The sequence below is a fragment of the Harmonia axyridis genome, chromosome 1 (assembly GCF_914767665.1).
Source record: "Harmonia axyridis chromosome 1, icHarAxyr1.1, whole genome shotgun sequence".
In the NCBI taxonomy this organism is placed as follows: domain Eukaryota; kingdom Metazoa; phylum Arthropoda; class Insecta; order Coleoptera; family Coccinellidae; genus Harmonia; species Harmonia axyridis.
The window spans coordinates 45,490,156-45,509,934 of NC_059501.1; the positions used below are offsets into that span (position 1 = coordinate 45,490,156).

General features: G+C 34.1%; 1 protein-coding gene across 1 annotated transcript in view; it reads left to right on the forward strand.

The window, feature by feature from the left end:
* Nucleotides 1-11,161, forward strand: part of LOC123677069 — a 99,796-nt gene extending 88,635 nt beyond the window's left edge. Inside the window, exon 2 of the mRNA XM_045613515.1 lies at nt 10,874-11,161. Coding sequence (XP_045469471.1) covers nt 10,874-11,106 — 233 coding nt within the window. The 3' untranslated portion in view covers nt 11,107-11,161. The remainder of the gene's footprint in view (nt 1-10,873) is intronic.
* Nucleotides 11,162-19,779: the final 8,618 nt, after the last annotated feature.

A 19,779-nucleotide genomic window follows, 5' to 3' on the forward strand; every position in this document is an offset into this window, starting at 1 on the left:
GGTGGACATGGTAATAACTCGATTCCTTTTTGTCTTATGAAATTATAAATGTCTTTATTTAAATATTCTTTGCCATTATCGCACTGTAATTTCTTTAATCTTTTATTAAATTAATTTTCTACTAAATTAACAAATTCTATGAAGCACTTTGCGGTTTCAGCTTTACTTTTTATGCAAAAAACTCTTGTACATTTACTATAGTCATCGATAAATGTCAAAAAGTACTTTTCACCACCATAACCAGTTGTGTTATGTGGACCATTCAAATCAGTGTGAATTAATTCTGAAATTTCAGTTGTCTTTGTTCTATTATTCTCAAAAGGTAAATTTGTCATTTTGCTTTGTATACAATTTGAACATTTCATTTCCGTACCTTCAATCTTGTCTGGCAGACCTTCAACCAGTTTATTATTAATCAATTTACTCAAATAGTGAAAATTTACATGACCGAGTGCTCTATGCCATTTCTCTTTATCAGTCAATTTTGTTGTATTCACATATATTTCATTATTACCATGACAGAAATAATTTTCATCATCATTAAAGTTTGATACGAAGCTTTTAATGCAATAAAGATTATCTACTTTGTTAGCGACAGCTATTAATTCTCTTGTCTGATCATAAATTTTTGCATATTCATTTTTAGCTACTATAGTGCAGGTTTTGGTAATTTTTGAAAAACTTAATAGATTTTGCTTAATGCTTTTTACAAAATAAACATTTTTTAAATTTATATACTTATGACTATAATAATTCTCAAAGTAAATTTTCACAGTACCTATTTTAGTGGCCTTTAACATTTTACCATCTGGTAATTTCACATCGATAGGAGATTTTAAATCTACATAATCAAGAAAAAATTTATCATTATTTATGATGTGATCAGTACATCCACTATCTAGCAACCAGTTAATTACACTATAATCACAATCATCATTTTCATTACACCTCACCTGATATAATTCGAGACTAGATACTTGCGTTGTCCATGATTGTGATGGAGAATTTTCCAGCTGAGTGTTCGACAATTCACTTCTTGGGTGATCTCGACCTCTGTGGAAACCAACTCGGTTGTAGCCTCTTTGGGGTCCTCGCAGCCCTTGACTAGTTTGGTATCTTCCTCTGTGATTTTGCTGCCCTTGACCATACTTCTGACCATGCCAACAGTCCTTCTTGAGATGACCAGACTTTCCACAAATGAAACATAATGCTTTAGTTTTAGTTGTAAATGTACTCACGTTGGCCTTCTTGTCTGCTTCATCAGTAGACATGTTTTTTTCTTTTATTTTAAATTTGACATAATCCACTGTCCTGTTTTCTTCTGGAATTACATCGATAAAATCTCCAATATAGCTGTAACCTGGAGGTAGAGCCCTGAGTAGGTATCTCATCTTTTCTGATTCGTCCATCTTTCCACCAGCTGCCTTGAAGTCATTTGTAGTTCTTTCAAAATCAATAAAAAATTCTTCGAGGGTATTGTAGTTGCTAAGCTTAATTTCTTCAATCTTTGCTCTGTAGATTATTTGCATGGCTGTGGACTTTGTCAGGTACATCTTGTCCAATCTTTCGATCATTTCACAGGCAGTTGTACATTCAGCGATATATTCCAATTGTTTATCGGAGATTGTGCTCATTATTATAGTCCTCGCTTTTAAATCCATTTTCTTCCACGTTGCTTCTTCATCTTTATATTTAATAGGCATTTTGGTAATTGAGGGTTCGTGACATTCTTTGTATTCCAAGAGGGTTAATAACCTTAATTTCCAGCTTGAATAATTTGAGCCATCGAATATTGGTATTATAATATCTTCAATTCTTGCTTGTTGAGCCATTTCATTCATGAGGAAGTTTTCAATTTCGTCAAGTAAAATTTTACTCGTACTTATAATACAAAGTGAGGTTACCTTTCACGTGTTCGTGATAATTTTGCTTTCTCACTATATTTCGCCGATCAACCACGCTCTGCTACCATGTTGGAGTCGTGGAATAATTAAATGAAAGGTTTAATTTATATTCAACTATATTTATTTATTTAATGGATTCGGTCCTTACTTGGCGGAAATTCATTATAAATAAAATAAAACGAAGTAATTTCCACTATGTTATTTAATAGTTAGCAACAATTGTTTCGCCACACTGTGGCTTCATCAGGCTACATTTCTGAACTGATAAGAGTACAAAGGTTTTCGGAATCTTATATAGGAACAAAATTGACACTAAAATATTCGAAAGGGTATAAATTACAAAGTTATATTGGACCATTTACCGCCTGGGATTTCCAAACTATCGGAAGAAATTCAATAAAGGGGATGAGTTTACATCCGTTTGTTCGTTCAACAGAATATTTTGGGTATTATACCTGTTTATTTCTAGGGATTCTAAGAGTGTTAGTCTTAAGCTCTTGTTTTCTAAATGAAGAATTTTAAAGTTATTATTGAAGGTATGGTCCCATTCTTTTAAGTGATTAGTTGTTATACATCTGATAGTTCGTTTTCAACCTACGCGAATCACTTAAAAGAATGGGACCATACCTTCAATAATAACTTTAAAATTCTTCATTTAGAAAACAAGAGCTTAAGACTAACACTCTTAGAATCCCTAGAAATAAACAGGTATAATACCCAAAATATTCTGTTGAACGAACAAACGGATGTAAACTCATCCCCTTTATTGAATTTCTTCCGATAGTTTGGAAATCCCAGGCGGTAAATGGTCCAAGATAACTTTGTAATTTATACCCTTTCGAATATTTTAGTGTCAATTTTGTTCCTATATAAGATTCCGAAAACCTTTGTACTCTTATCAGTTCAGAAATGTAGCCTGATGAAGCCACAGTGTGGCGAAACAATTGTTGCTAACAATTAAATAACATAGTGGAAATTACTTCGTTTTATTTTATTCAACTATATTTTCTATATTCAATACTTTGATACACTTTCGGTTTACAGCTATTCTCTCAGTCGTCATACGTACTCTACAAACTTCGTCTTAATAATAATCATGAAATCAGTTGTCAATGTCATTGTCATTAAACAGAAAACAGTGTTACCAATCATATAATCCAATAAATCTAAGATAAAATATTTATCATAAATAACAGTTTAAATAAAAATGCGTACCGCACTGTGTTTACTAAGTAGGTACAATTTATTTTTAAATTTGTTTAACAACATTCCAATTACTAAAAACGGCCAGTTTTTTGACTAAAAATTGCTAATACATCACAAAACGAATTCAAATGAAAACCGTGTTTAATCTGTATTCCTTTACCATCTGCACTTATCAATTTTTAGTCAAAAAACTGGCCGTTTTTAGTAATTGGAATGTTGTTAAACAAATTTAAAAATAAATTGTACCTACTTAGTAAACACAGTGCGGTACGCCTTTTTATTTAAACTATTATTAATTTTAAAAATATGAAAAATGTTGTTCGCCCTGTATCTTCGAAACAAAGAGGTTTTTCAAAAATCATCAAATGACAAAATATTCTTAGAATAGTCCAAGGAACAACCCCCTGAATTTTTGCCGCATGTTTAGGAAACACCCTGTATATCTCTTAGAAATATAATAATTGCATCAAATAAATTGAAAATATGACGAGCTTCTATTGAAAGCGGTTACTGTTCGACCACTTGATTGATTGGCGATCTTTACGCATATGCGATCAATTTGAAACTGAAATGAAAATTTTGAATTTTAATGAAAATATGGCTTATATGCAGCTACAGAAGGATCAAAATGTTGGCGAAAACGATAGCTCTTAAGCTGAGAGATAAGGTGGTATCAGAAGTCTTACCTGGATGGTGTCGTTCCAAATATTCAAGGGCGATAGAGGGTGATTTGATTCTTCCTCAAGTCTGTAGTAACTCAGAGTTGAATTCCTATTGTGCACAGCAGAACAGCACTTTCATTAGTTTCAGCGAAATTACAATAGTAAAGCAAAAGCAAAAACAAAGCAGAAGAAATAAGCGGCGATACATGTATATTATAGCGATTGTCTTTTATGACTGACGAATTGTCTTTTTAATAAGGGGGGATAACGAACTAGATTCCTGATACCATATGATTTAACGCGTATTATGAAAATCTAGGTTAATTCTCCAACAGAAGATGTCATGATATAGATTCAAATTCTTATGTTGTATTTATAATGTTTGTAGGCATGTGTTAGCCCCTACTCTTAAAAGATTAAAAAGATTAAAAAATTTTTTGTATTTTTTTTTAATGTTCCGTCACGAAATTTTGAAGGTAAACCTTAGATTCGGATTCAGCCAATACCTCCTAGACTACAAGGCCTGGGTGCTCTCTTGTGACGTAAGCATACCCAGCTCGACTGAACTGTGAGCGTTCGGCTTGTGACTCGTTTCACAATTATATGTTTTCTGGGAGGTATTGATTCAGCACCCAAAAAAATACATACGATCGAAGAAATGGAAACTACCCCATAACTTTTCCTTGAGGGGCACATGTTAGCACAAATTGACTGGTGTACGTAGGGGTAATTCAATTCAGATTTCAGATTACGAATGAAATAAACTGAGAGTGATATTTTCCTTAGTTCAAGTTTTTCCTCGATAACTCTTGGATTTGCTAGAGACCCCTCTCTTTTCATACCTACGTAAAATTGACTGAATGAATGAAAAATATAGGTTTTTCGCAAAAAACTTTTCATAAGATATCTAAAGGAATCTCTTCAAATTATGAACTGTTGAGCTCATACTCAAGTATTGCCATATTGCTGAAATTATCATCAACCAAGCTATCTGATAATGCAATAATATACTGGGTGTGCCGTTTGAAATAAGAAAGTAGTTCTCTGTTTCCGGTATAAAAGGAAATTGTATAAATTTTCAGCACAAAATTATTATTAGTTTTCGTGAAAAATCAATTTTTTCAAATTAGAACCCCATTTTTTTATGGCAGATATGGAATCTACGTTAAAAAATAATGTGAGTGTATGCATCACACCCTTGCCCTAAAATGGATATTTTCTGAGTTATTCACAAAAAACTGTTTTTCGTCTTGAATTTTCAGCTATTTCTTTTCCCTGCACGCCAAAAAGATGAAATTTTCAGGAACTGTTATTTGAACCATGCTGTAGATTTTTCACCCCTTCCTGAAACCGACTTCAAGTTACTATTAGGAGAACCATGGCAAACTCTCGCAGTTATAACTAGAGAAGATGCTCAAAGTTTTGACCGTTAATTTCTAGACATTTATTTATACGTCTCAGGAATGCTTCGTGCGTTGCTCTTCTTATTTCATCGGGAGGAAGAGATCTGCAAAAGTGTTTAAAAACCAAATTGAGTTTCAAAACTATGAATCTAAAAATCTAAACAAACCTGAACGCATTTCTGATTCGTTCTATGCAGTCCTCTTTATCAGTCAGGGGAGTTGAGTAGACAATATTTTTTATCCTACCCCAAACATAATAGTCTAAAGGAGTTAAATCGGGAGAACGTGGTGGCCAAAGATGTGGACCATTGTTCGCCAACCATCGATCTTCAAATAGCCTGTAGAGGATATTTGACACATTGAGTGAATTGTGTGGAGGCGCGCCATCTTGTTGATACCATAAGTCATTATGGTTCTGTACTAGCGGCTCAATTATTTGAGTCAATATGTCAGAATATCTATCTCCTAAGGTAGAACATTCTTTAAATAATGCAAACATGTGTAGTGTTCTATCTTACCAGTTAAAGTCCCATCATAAATGTGAACATCGAGAATTGCATTATTTTTGATGGCGCAAAAAACATTGAAACTCCAGGTCTCTTGAAAGTTCCATTGTCTGAAGTGGTGGTTGTTCTCTTCATCCCAATAATGACTGTTATGCCTATTGAAAGAACCATTCTTTGTGAATTTAGATTCATCTGTCCAAATTATACAGTCCAAAAAGTTTTCATTCTCTTGAAATCGAATCATCATAGCTTCGCAAAACTCTGTTCTCCTGACGAAATCAGTTTCCTTCAAATGCTGTACCCTATTGATTTATATGGGTGCATTTTATGTTTTTTTAATATTCTCCAAACACTCGATTGAGATAATCCCAGACCAATCTCGGCATCTTTGAGAGAATTTTGAGGATTCACACGAAAATATGCAAGAACTGTAATTTCGTTGTTCTCATCTTCTACTACACTTTTTTCTCTGTGTATAGTTTTCTTAACGAAAGATCCGACATTTCTCAAGTTTGTCATGGTTCTGTTAAATAATCTTCATTGGTAAAATTAGGCATTGTGATCGATTTTATAACTTAATACGAATTATCACCAAATTAATAGTAAACACAAAATGCTACTGAATAAAGAGGAATTGGGTAGATGTAATTAATGATATCTATCATTAAAAAAAAAGAATGTAAAACATGGTAAGTTTTTGCATATGGATCATAATGAATTATTTATTTATCACTGGAGAGAAAACCGATGGCCGATTAGTTGAAATAAAGAGGTTTCCGATACAAATTCGAATCAAAATTCGCCATCTATTTAGGAACAACCTGTAACTTTTTTTTCTTGCATATTAAGGTAGTAAAATCTAAAACATGGTTTAAGTAACAGTTCCTGAAAATTTCATCTTTTTGGCGTGAAGGGAAAAGAAATAGCTGAAAATTCAAGACGAAAAACAGTTTTTTGTGAATAACTCAGAAAATATCCATTTTAGGGCAAGGGTGTGATGCATACACTCACATTATTTTTTAATGAAGATTCAATATCTGCCATAAAAAAATGGGGTTCTAATTTGAAAATAGTAATTTACGTAACAAGTCCGGAAAATAGGGTTTTTTTTGGACGAATAGACAAAATTCCAGGACGAGCGTAAGCGAGTCCTGGAAGTCTGTGAGTCCAAAAAAACCATTTTCGGGCATGTTGCGTACAATATTTTTTCGGCAACCATGTAAAATAACACTATCGCTGCTGCTTTCCATATTTTATTGCGATTACGATAAAAAAACATGCAAATTTTTGACAACTAATATCATATGAACTGTCAGCCGTTATCTCGGTTTCTATGGATTCTATGATTCTTTTCCGGCCTAGTCCGGGAAGTACGTACTTTCCGGACTAGGCCGGGAAATGCTACTTTCTCAAAGAAAAAGCGTCCGGGAAGTGAGCACTTCCCGGACGGTTGCCGAAAAAATTGATTTTTCACGATTTTGTCATCCCTAACTTTGAAAGCGATTTTTTCACCCCCTGTATCATGAATCGCGATTTCGATTTGTAAAGTGGATACATCAATCTTACATCTTGAAAAATCCCAAAAATGAAAATTTTCCATCCAAAAACCTCGAAGTTATTCTTGTTTCAGCGGAGCTCTATTTTCGATTTTTTTTTCGAATTTTCCCGCTCAGAGAGAATTTTCCAACCAAAACTGAAAAATGTTACATCAAAATAACTTGAAATTTTCTAAGGAATCTATTTCTGCAATAAAAAAATGGTGTTCTAATTTGAAAAACGGAAGTTGACGTCATTTCCGGAAAAACCGGAGGTGCTCATGCCTTGAAAATATTTTAGATTTCATCAGCATCGTGAAATACTTATAAGTGCTGAATTTCATGAAAATACGTTCAGTAGTTTCCCGTATAAATATGGGTGAGGTTCCTCGTGAAAGACCCTGTATTTTAAGGGCTATCATTCCATTGGATATTTACTTGTGAGCCCTGAAATGAAGTTACATTTATTCAATTGAATCATTAATAGAAATACTACCTGAAATAAAGAAATTGCATTCAATGTTTATTTTCAGTTTTGACAAATATTGAATTTACATAATCGTTTGATAAGATCTATGAAAAGACCTACAGTGAGATTTTTGTTTTAGGAATATTCAGTATAGCTATAATAAACAAACTGAAAAGAGGCAGAATGAATAATAGATCTACCATTCGGATACCCATGGCTGATGTTGCATCATAAGTAATCATAATATCATATCTAGGTTTAACATCTTTGAGAAATCAGGTTATAAGAAGTCCCTGATTTCCAAGGTTTATCAATACATTTTTCAATTGATCAGCAAATTATTTTTCTATTCCATATTTTGTGAAGAAATACAATATAGTTGCAACAATTTGAAGGACCTATTGGAAATTCCTGACGAACTAAGGAGTTTTTTAGTATCTGAAGATTGTATTCATGTATTGATGCTATGTTATAGAACAAGACTTGGGGCTCTGGGTTTTACTCAGAAGTGAATTAAACAGGGCAATTTATGTCCTATATATAAATGAAATTTTGATAGATATAAGTTTCAAAAGATCAACAATTGAGCATAGTATTTACATAAATCAAAAAATAACTTGCTTACTATTGTTGCGTTGTACGAGGATGACTTTTTTGTAATAACTAATGTTAATTCTGAATGAAAATGAATTGAATAAAGAAATTAGGAGAAGCTGAAAAATGATTAGGGATGAATATTACTAGAAATTATGGAAAAGGTAGTAAAGCTATCGATTAAATTCTTCAAATATGTATTGCAATAATTCAACATGACTGATTGTAAACATGTTAAAACTCCTTTGAAAACTAAATTGAATTTTGATTCAACAAAAGAGAGTTGTAATGATGAACCATATAAGAAATTAATAGGTTTATTAACATCTTTGGCAGTATTAACTAGTCCTGATATAGCATACTCTGTTAAGTTCTTGAGTCAATTTAATAATTATCTCATTGTTGAACACTGGAAAAGTGCAAAACTCATTTCAAGATACAAAGATCATTGTTCAATTTTTACTTCAGTCAAAAGGACCTGAGTATTTGAAATCGGTACTAAAATTGTATCGGCCAATACTATTGACCCATATTAGTGGGTTCGATAACTACACTGACTTGATTTTTTAAAATGTTAACTTTGGATCTGAATCAATGAATAATTTAATTTTTATCAAAATAAAAAGCAATGAATAAATCAGTAGGATAGCATTTTTGAAATGGCCATATAGCACCTATTCCTATAACGATTAAAAGATTGGAAACTTAAGTAAACAAATAGGTATCTACATTTTTATACAAATTTGATCATTCATTCATGACATGGAAATTTCCAATAAATAGTTGCTTTTTAGAGTATTTTATACCTTCATTGAATTGCTGGAAAATTGATACCAATTTCGAAAGTGACTGCCATGTTAAAATTCTTCATATACTGAATGATCCTTCAAAATTTATTTCTGTTGTAACATTTTAACTAGTATTTCAACTGATATATTCCATAGGTTATTGAAATCAATATCTTCAAAGTATTATTCAAAAGACTTATAATGGAATTCAAAAGAATATGTCTTTCTCAATTTTATAGTCATATATGATATGATGCATAAGTCCAAATTTAATCAATGCACATCTGAAGTGAATTTTATTTTTAGAAATATTCAGTATAGTTATAATAAACAAACTAAAAACAGACAGAATGAATAGACTTGCCTTTCAAATACTCATGGCCTATGTTACCACATAAGCAATTATAATATCTTATCTTGGTGAAACCTTTTTGATAAATCAGGTTATAAGTTTGAGAGTCTCTAATTTCTAAGGTTTATTAATACATGTTTCAGTTGAGCGACAAATAATATAACAGGGTATATATGATTGAAATTACTAGTATGAAAGATTTGACTTATTCATTATGAATTCAACAGCACTGCACTCAAATTCTTCAAAAACGGAGTGGTCACTTATATTTTTGCACTCCTCTGTCGTAAAAGTGTATATTTTAGATATTCAAAAAACACACGGAATCTTTTGAATGTCATCTGACTAACTTGGCTCTTTTTTCCAGTAATAAAGCCAATTGTGAATTATCTATAAGGAGTTTTTCCATCTGTTTAATACTGTTTCATAGTAGCACAACTTTTACTCCAATCCAAGACTGAATTGATGAATGAAGCTTCTGTTCTCTTTTGTAGTTCCATCTTCTGTCGCAATAGATTCAAATTCTCACGAAAGGGAATGTAGTTTTATGTTTGTGGAAAATAAACGAAAAATTCTTGAAATAAAGTAACATTCATCCAATAGAATCAATAATACAAACCCTTCAAACGAACCTGAACTGAAAATGCATTTGATGATATCAATGTTCATTTCCAAATTTTGACAAATATCTATCGAATTTTTGATTCGCCGAAGACTTTGCATTTTATCTGTCAGCATTTATTTATATATTAAATAACAATTTTGGAAACTGCAAACTTTCTCAAGAACTAGCATATGGAAAATATTTCCGAGTGTGCACGATGTCCATTACTGATGCAGGTGATTCAGACATTATCAAATCATTGCCCACCGGAGAAGGAGGAGCTCAGTAATACCTAAGTTGTACAGTTAATTAACTTTCATATATGGAAATGGAATATTTATTATTAACATGACACTGACAGTCAAATTGTCCACATATACCACAGAAATATGGGACTTGAAATGTCAAAATAATCCGAAACACCCCGCATACTCGAAAACCGCGAGGAGAATCGAAGGTTTGGGATTTTGAGGGGGGTCTTATTCTTGTCATTCTTGCTCTAGATGGTCCCGTTTGGGCTGTGCTTTTACGTTTAAAATTTGCCGAACTGTCACAAGCGGTTTTATATAATACAGATTTGACAACTGTCATTTCTATTTTATAGCATCTTCGATCACTAAACTAATAATATCACATCTCGGGGTCTAAAATATTCACCTTTTCACCTAATTTTTCAATTTTGTGGATTTAGCTCGTCCATTTCTATATTCTACGGATTCTTCGAAACTATATCTACGTTCCTCCAGTAATGAATTACATAATTTTGTTATGTATATGTATTAGAAATTCATGTGAAATATCAAAACAAATACAAGTTAGACCCTCATATAAATATCAACATTTTTTTCAGGTTACATCGTCCTGAGCATTTTCAGTCTTCTTACTTGCTCTGCATTACTGATTCTACTCTTCCTTCAGCCAAGACCAGGAACCCCATTGGCAGATATGACATCAGGAGCAGTATGCACTATTTCGGTTCTGTCGTTGTGCCTCGCTACCACTGGAGTAGTTGCTAGTTATTGTTGTTCAATACCACCACCAGATAACAGAGTCCAACATTGTGCCCAAGGATTCATTGTATAAACTGAGATGTTATTAGTTTTTAAATTTCAATAAATTACACAAAACAATTCCTAAACTGTGTTACCAATTCAGATAGTAGAAAGTCAAATTTAGTGATCTTCATTTGTTTATTTTATAAAAAAATTCAAGAAATCAGTGTTATTGAATACAGTTTCAAGAAATAATTATTCAAAATTTCATGATAGATTTTTATGTACTGAATAACTATAAGTTGTGTTTGATGAAAATCTTGTTTGTTTTCCATGAATTATACAGCGTGGGGGTAACCACTGGAGATTTTTTGTGGCAAAAGATTGCCTCCCCTCAGGATCTCCTCGCGATTTCCGTTGGATCTCCCCGAATTTCCTCGGATCTCCCCGGATCTCCTTGGATCTCCCCGAATCTCCTCGGATCTCCCTGGTATCTCCCCGAATCTCCCCGGATCTCCTCGGATTTCCTTTAATCACCTCTTACTACGAGTCCTAATATTATAAATGTCTCAAAAAGTGACCATTCATTGATTACGTAATGACCATGAAGCGGAGGGGGGTTGAGAAAATCTATACATGTCCCTATTTGGACGATGGGGATGTAATTTTAACGTAATAATTCACGAGTAGGAATTTATGAATGCAAATTCAGTTCCATTTCGGATGTTGAATGCGGTTTTCTTCATCCTATAATGTGCACCTCGATTCACATAATATTTTACAAAGTTTTATTGTTCATTCAAATTCATTCAAAAAATCGAAGTTTATGATAATAATGATATTATATTTTTATATTCTTCCCGTGTATCAATTTTATTCTTAACATTCACATATCAAATTATGAATTATGATTATTTCAACTAATATTCAATTATAATAATAATATTCCAAAGATTATCTAATAATCGATATCTGAAATTCAAATCTTTGAATTATCTACGTCCATATTTTTTTCATTAAACTGATCGTTTTCTAACGTTTTATTATTCAGAAAAACGAGATTGAATTTCACGTAAGGAGAGTGAGGAGGTTCGAGAAATCTCATGTACCCTTACATGGAGGTAGGATTGTGAGATCAAAAATCCACAAAACCATCCGTAAAACGTAATTTATGACCCCTGAAATGCAAACAGCTACTAATGATATTATAAAATTTTATTAGGAGGATAAGCTAAATTATCACAAAATTTGTAAGCTCTAGGGCTAGGGGATCGAGAGCTAAAGATTGATACTATGCCATAACTCATTAATAGTAATACACTGCTCAACAATTGATAGGGATTACTTACTTGTTCTAAATTTATTTCTGAAATATTCGCTCCAAGATTATAAATTTAGTCAGATATCAGAGTATTTTCAGTTGATATTATGGTTCATTTGAGAAAAGGATGAAAAAATGGAAAGTTGGAGAGAAAAAAAGACTTTATTAGGAACACTCAAAATTCTGTGTTTTAATAACATAAAAATTTTATGATGAAACCACAAGAAGGCTGAAGTGTCCGTTAAGCTAGTTGGTCCCCCACGAGCTCGTCTCAAGCATTCTACCCTACAAGGCATACTTTCGATCAAACGATTCATAAAATTTTGGGGCAAATTCGTCCAAATATCCCGTAAAGCGTTAGAAAGGTCCTCCAGGTTATTGATCGGTTGTTCTAAGGTTGACAATCGTCTAGACATCTCAGACCAGACATGTTCGATGCAATTCATGTCTGGAGAGCGAGATGGCCAGTCCATCCTATCAATAGCATGAATTTCTAGCGCTTCATTAACCAGACGACTACGGTGTGAACGGGCATTATCGTCAATTAAAATGAAATTCTCGCCCACGGCAGCCAAAAACGGAACAATTAGGGGTTCAATAATCATATCGTGATATCTCTGGCTGGTCATGGTGGTATTCTGCAGAACAACCAACTCTGTGCGTTGGTTCAAATAAATGCCTCCCCATACACATATAGAACCTCCGCCAAAAGCTGTTGTGTGTACCATAAACTGTTCTGCATACCTTCGACCTCTTTCCCTCCAAGCAAGAATACGTCCATCGGAGTTGACCAAACGAAATCTAGACTCATCCGTAAATAAACATCGGCTCCAATCTTCAAGTGTCCAATTGCGGTGCTCCTCAGCCCATTGCCGTCGATGAACCCGGTGTTCCCTATTCAAACGGGGATGTTGTACCCTCCTACGTGCTCTCAAACCACGAACATGTAGTCGTCGTCTTACAGTCTGTTTCGAAATTAGAACTCCTGTTGCAACTCTCAGTGATCTATTGAGCCGCGACGCCGGGTAAGTGGGATTTCTCCTAGCATTGAGGATCAAAAGACGATCTTGGGCAGCTGTTGCACTGCGCTGCTGACCTCCCCCATGAACATAAGCTACTGAGTCGTTTTGGATGAACCTATTCCAAGCCCGACTCACGACACTTTGCGAAACATTCAACCGCCGGGACACTTCTCGTTGGGACAAACCTTCCTGTATCCACCGTATGATTTGGTCCAGTTGCACAGGAGCCAAACGTCTTCTCGGCATGACTGATAAGCTGATATTGTTCTCATTTCTTCAATTATTGTCACCTTATGTGTTTGAACGAGAAAAAAAAAACAGATTTAATAACAAATACCACATTGCTTTTCACTCCACCTGTAACAGCCTACAGATAATAATCGATTTTGTGAACAAGAGCCAATGAAGTGAGGAAGACTTTGATATAATCAAATTTCAAATTCAAATTTTCAAATTTTTCAAATTTATTCTGATTCCAATTACATGGTGCCTATGTACAACTAAATTTTAACATTACACTGAATATCATCATCGACGATCGGAAACTCATCTAAGCGCAATGCGCTTGTATTATGTAGTCTCCGCTCCCCGACGAAATTAAGCACCTAACCTATCTGAACAGAAAATATAAAAAAAAACAAAAAATAAAGTAATTGGTGTGGACGGTTCTGGGCGCAAAACAGGAGGAAAGATCTATATTTCAAAGAAATTCGCTCAATTTCATCGTTATCGCGAATCATTGAAAAAAATCACTATATCAACGAGTCAAAGGCAAGTCGGCCTTCCAATATGAGTATTTTCACTTCCGATTTAAATCCTCTCTTAGTTTTCATTTTTCTCACATACAGTGGAAGCCTATTATAGAATTTCGGACCTAGATAGAAAACGGAATTCTGAGAATGGCTTTTCTTAAATAATGGAATTTGGAGAGACTCATTACCTACTAATCTAGTTATATATTTATTTCCATAGTCAACAAGAGGGTAGTTGTTCGAGAACATATACATAAGTGACTGGTAAATAAAAAGATTTTCAACGTTCATCAATTTGGATTCATAATATAAATCCCTTGTTGGATAGAGCCTATCTTTCCTCAGCATTATCTTGATCAAGGTATTCTGTGTTGTTTGCAAGTTTCTTCTAGCATTTATGGTTAGTCCTCCCCATACAACAATGCAATATCTCAGAATCGATTCAACGAGAGAGTAATAGACCATGCGTATATTTTGTCTAGATAATATATCTCTCAGACCATAGAACGTATGCATGAGTTGCCTCAACTTTTTCGTCAGCAATGCTGCTTGCGCCTCCCATCGTAGGTATTTATCTATAACCATCCCTAAATATTTGACCCCATTAACTCTCAAAATAGATGGACATGTGCACCCCTGAAGGTTACATACTTCATTGTGAATGAATAGGATATTTTCATCAACTCAAAACATTTTACTTTTTCCATGGAGAACATACAGGGTGTCCCATAAGTGGCACGTCACAGTGACACCGTAGGTAGTTCAGCTAAAGAGGGACCTAACCAGCCTAACATGACCTCAGTAAAAGTTGCATGGGTCTCGAGTTATTACCAAATTACGTTTTTTAGTGAATTTTCACCTTTTTCAACATTGTCAGGGTCAGAATTCTGCTGGAAAGCTCTCGAAGCTTATTTTTTTTGTTGTAATGGAATCTTAAATAGTTATTTAAGATGACATGAGTATGATTCTGTCAAAAAGTTATGTGGATTTCCGTAAATTAATGGATAAATCTTGATTTCAATTGCTAGCAAAACGAGAACTTCGACTTTGGACACCTGCTGTGAAAAAGAAATCCTTGAAACAAAACGAGCAAGTAACATCAAAAAATTGGGCTTTTTAGACAGATTTAGAAATGGTACAATACACGAATCTTATGCCCATAAAACTAGGTATTTTCATCATTTTACCGATGCCCTACTTAACTAAGTTGAAACTAGGAACCCCGCTATCAGGTAATTTTGCCGCTTGCTATGACATTACATTTGATACCGGGCTTTGTTATTATTTGTTAAAGTCACAAAAGGGAAAAAGATGGATTAGGGTAAGCGAAAAAGGAATATTATTGAAAAAAAAGGTAAATTAATTAAAAACAGACTTAACTTTCGATTATTTATTTAATTCTTAAATCTAACTTACAGTAAATGTTCAAACTGTTTCCCTCGGACTCTAATGCATAAATGACACCGTTTTATAAAATTACGATTCAATTTTCTTAAACTAATTTCCGATATGGTCCGGGCTGCGTCGAATAAGAAGCGAGGAAGAATTACGTGAACGCGTATTCGACGCAGTTGAGGCAACTCATGCATACGTTCTATGGTCTGAGAGATATATTATCTAGACAAAATATACGCATGGTCTATTACTCTCTCGTTGAATCGATTCTGAGATATTGCATTGTTGTATGGGGAGGACTAACCATAAATGCTAGAAGAAACTTGCAAACAACACAGAATACCTTGATCAAGATAATGCTGAGGAAAGATAGGCTCTATCCAACAAGGGATTTATATTATGAATCCAAATTGATGAACGTTGAAAATCTTTTTATTTACCAGTCACTTATGTATATGTTCTCGAACAACTACCCTCTTGTTGACTATGGAAATAAATATATAACTAGATTAGTAGGTAATGAGTCTCTCCAAATTCCATTATTTAAGAAAAGCCATTCTCAGAATTCCGTTTTCTATCTAGGTCCGAAATTCTATAATAGGCTTCCACTGTATGTGAGAAAAATGAAAACCAATTACTTTATTTTTTGTTTTTTTTTATATTTTCTGTTCAGATAGGTTAGGTGCTTAATTTCGTCGGGGAGCGGAGACTACATAATACAAGCGCATTGCGCTTAGATGAGTTTCCGATCGTCGATGATGATATTCAGTGTAATGTTATAATTTAGTTGTACATAGGCACCATGTAATTGGAATCAGAATAAATTTGAAAAATTTGAAAATTTGAATTTGAAATTTGATTATATCAAAGTCTTCCTCACTTCATTGGCTCTTGTTCACAAAATCGATTATTATCTGTAGGCTGTTACAGGTGGAGTGAAAAGCAATGTGGTATTTGTTATTAAATCTGTTTTTTTTTCTCGTTCAAACACATAAGGTGACAATAATTGAAGAAATGAGAACAATATCAGCTTATCAGTCATGCCGAGAAGACGTTTGGCTCCTGTGCAACTGGACCAAATCATACGGTGGATACAGGAAGGTTTGTCCCAACGAGAAGTGTCCCGGCGGTTGAATGTTTCGCAAAGTGTCGTGAGTCGGGCTTGGAATAGGTTCATCCAAAACGACTCAGTAGCTTATGTTCATGGGGGAGGTCAGCAGCGCAGTGCAACAGCTGCCCAAGATCGTCTTTTGATCCTCAATGCTAGGAGAAATCCCACTTACCCGGCGTCGCGGCTCAATAGATCACTGAGAGTTGCAACAGGAGTTCTAATTTCGAAACAGACTGTAAGACGACAACTACATGTTCGTGGTTTGAGAGCACGTAGGAGGGTACAACATCCCCGTTTGAATAGGGAACACCGGGTTCATCGACGGCAATGGGCTGAGGAGCACCGCAATTGGACACTTGAAGATTGGAGCCGATGTTTATTTACGGATGAGTCTAGATTTCGTTTGGTCAACTCCGATGGACGTATTCTTGCTTGGAGGGAAAGAGGTCGAAGGTATGCAGAACAGTTTATGGTACCCACAACAGCTTTTGGCGGAGGTTCTATATGTGTATGGGGAGGCATTTATTTGAACCAACGCACAGAGTTGGTTGTTCTGCAGAATACCACCATGACCAGCCAGAGATATCACGATATGATTATTGAACCCCTAATTGTTCCGTTTTTGGCTGCCGTGGGCGAGAATTTCATTTTAATTGACGATAATGCCCGTTCACACCGTAGTCGTCTGGTTAATGAAGCGGTAGAAATTCATGCTATTGATAGGATGGACTGGCCATCTCGCTCTCCAGACATGAATTGCATCGAACATGTCTGGTCTGAGATGTCTAGACGATTGTCAACCTTAGAACAACCGATCAATAACCTGGAGGACCTTTCTAACGCTTTACGGGATATTTGGACGAATTTGCCCCAAAATTTTATGAATCGTTTGATCGAAAGTATGCCTTGTAGGGTAGAATGCTTGAGACGAGCTCGTGGAGGACCAACTAGGTACTAGCTTAACGGACACTTCAGCCTTCTTGTGGTTTGATCATAAAATTTTTATGTTATTAAAACACAGAATTTTGAGTGTTCCTAATAAAGTCTTTTTTTCCCTCCAACTTTCCATTTTTTCATCCTTTTCTCAAATGAACCATAATATCAACTGAAAATACTCTGATATCTGACTAAATTTATAATCTTGGAGCGAATATTTCAGAAATAAATTTAGAACAAGTAAGTAATCCCTATCAATTGTTGAGCAGTGTATTACTATTAATGAGTTATGGCATAGTATCAATCTTTAGCTCTCGATCCCCTAGCCCTAGAGCTTACAAATTTTGTGATAATTTAGCTTATCCTCCTAATAAAATTTTATAATATCATTAGTAGCTGTTTGCATTTCAGGGGTCATAAATTACGTTTTACGGATGGTTTTGTGGATTTTTGATCTCACTCTAATGCATAAATGACACCGTTTCATAAAATTACGATTCAATTTTCTTAAACTAATATCCGATATGGTCCGGGCTGCGTCGAATACGCGTTCACGCAATTCTTCCTCGCTTCTTATTCGACGCAGCCCGGACCATATCGGAAATTAGTTTAAGAAAATTGAATCGTAATTTTATAAAACGGTGTCATTTATGCATTAGAGTCCGAGGGAAACAGTTTGAACATTTACTGTAAGTTAGATTTAAGAATTAAATAAATAATCGAAAGTTAAGTCTGTTTTTAATTAATTTACCTTTTTTTTCAATAATATTCCTTTTTCGCTTACCCTAATCCATCTTTTTCCCTATTGTGACTTTAACAAATAATAACAAAGCCCGGTATCAAATGTAATGTCATAGCAAGCGGCAAAATTACCTGATAGCGGGGTTCCTAGTTTCAACTTAGTTAAGTAGGGCATCGGTAAAATGATGAAAATACCTAGTTTTATGGGCATAAGATTCGTGTATTGTACCATTTCTAAATCTGTCTAAAAAGCCCAATTTTTTGATGTTACTTGCTCGTTTTGTTTCAAGGATTTTTTTTTCACAGCAGGTGTCCAAAGTCGAAGTTCTCGTTTTGCTAGCAATTGAAATCAAGATTTATCCATTAATTTACGGAAATCCACATAACTTTTTGACAGGATCATACTCATGTCATCTTAAATAACTATTTAAGATTCCATTACAACAACAAAAATAAGCTTCGAGAGCTTTCCAGCAGAATTCTGATCCTGACAATGTTAAAAAAGGTGAAAATTCACTAAAAAACGTAATTTGGTAATAACTCGAAAACCATGCAACTTTTACTGGGGTCATGTTAGGCTGGTTAGGTCCCTCTTTAGCTTACCTACCTCCGGTGTCACTGTGACGTGCCACTTATGGGACACCCTGTATAATGTACAGATATTCACGAGATAACTTGAAAAAAATACAAATGAAGAGAAGTTCATAAGTGATCCCTAGCAATTGTTGATTGTATTAATGTGGTTATATTCTTCAGTATTACAACCATGATGAAACAAGATATTTCAGAACATTGTTACTAGCTAGATCCAGAATTATTTGTGGATGTTTTCAAGCTATTCATTGATTTTCTATTCGAGATTATTTGACTGAGAAAAATAGAATGATATGAAATTCATTAAAATCACAATGGAAATCACTATACCTACCTTTTCAATTCCGAATTGGTGCTAACCATAATCAAAATGACATTAGTCAAAATCGAATAGAAGAGTTCGATTCCAAACTGGCATCGATCAAAACAAACTGACAATAATCAAAACCACATTGACACTAGTCGACTTCAAATTGACAATAACCAAAATCAAATTGGCAATTATCAATTACATATTGACATGAAATGAATCAATTGAATTTTTTATTGATTCAATGATTTCGAAAAAATATAATATATTATGTAAACAAGATTGCTGAGGAATTAATAATAATAATGTTTATTTTTCCCTGAAGAAAAATACATATCCAAAGATTCATTCCCGCTGTATTGGATACGCAACAAATTAATTTTCAATTAATGATTTGAAACTCGTTAATTTTTTCAATTGGTGAACAGTCATTATTCATTTCCGTTACAAAGGAAAATTATGCAACATGAAATGTTTTACGAAATTTCCCAATTCATTGAATTGATTTCGCGAATTGCATTTCATTTGATGTCAATATGAAATTGACAATCGCCAATTTTGTTTGTTGTCAATTCAAAGTCT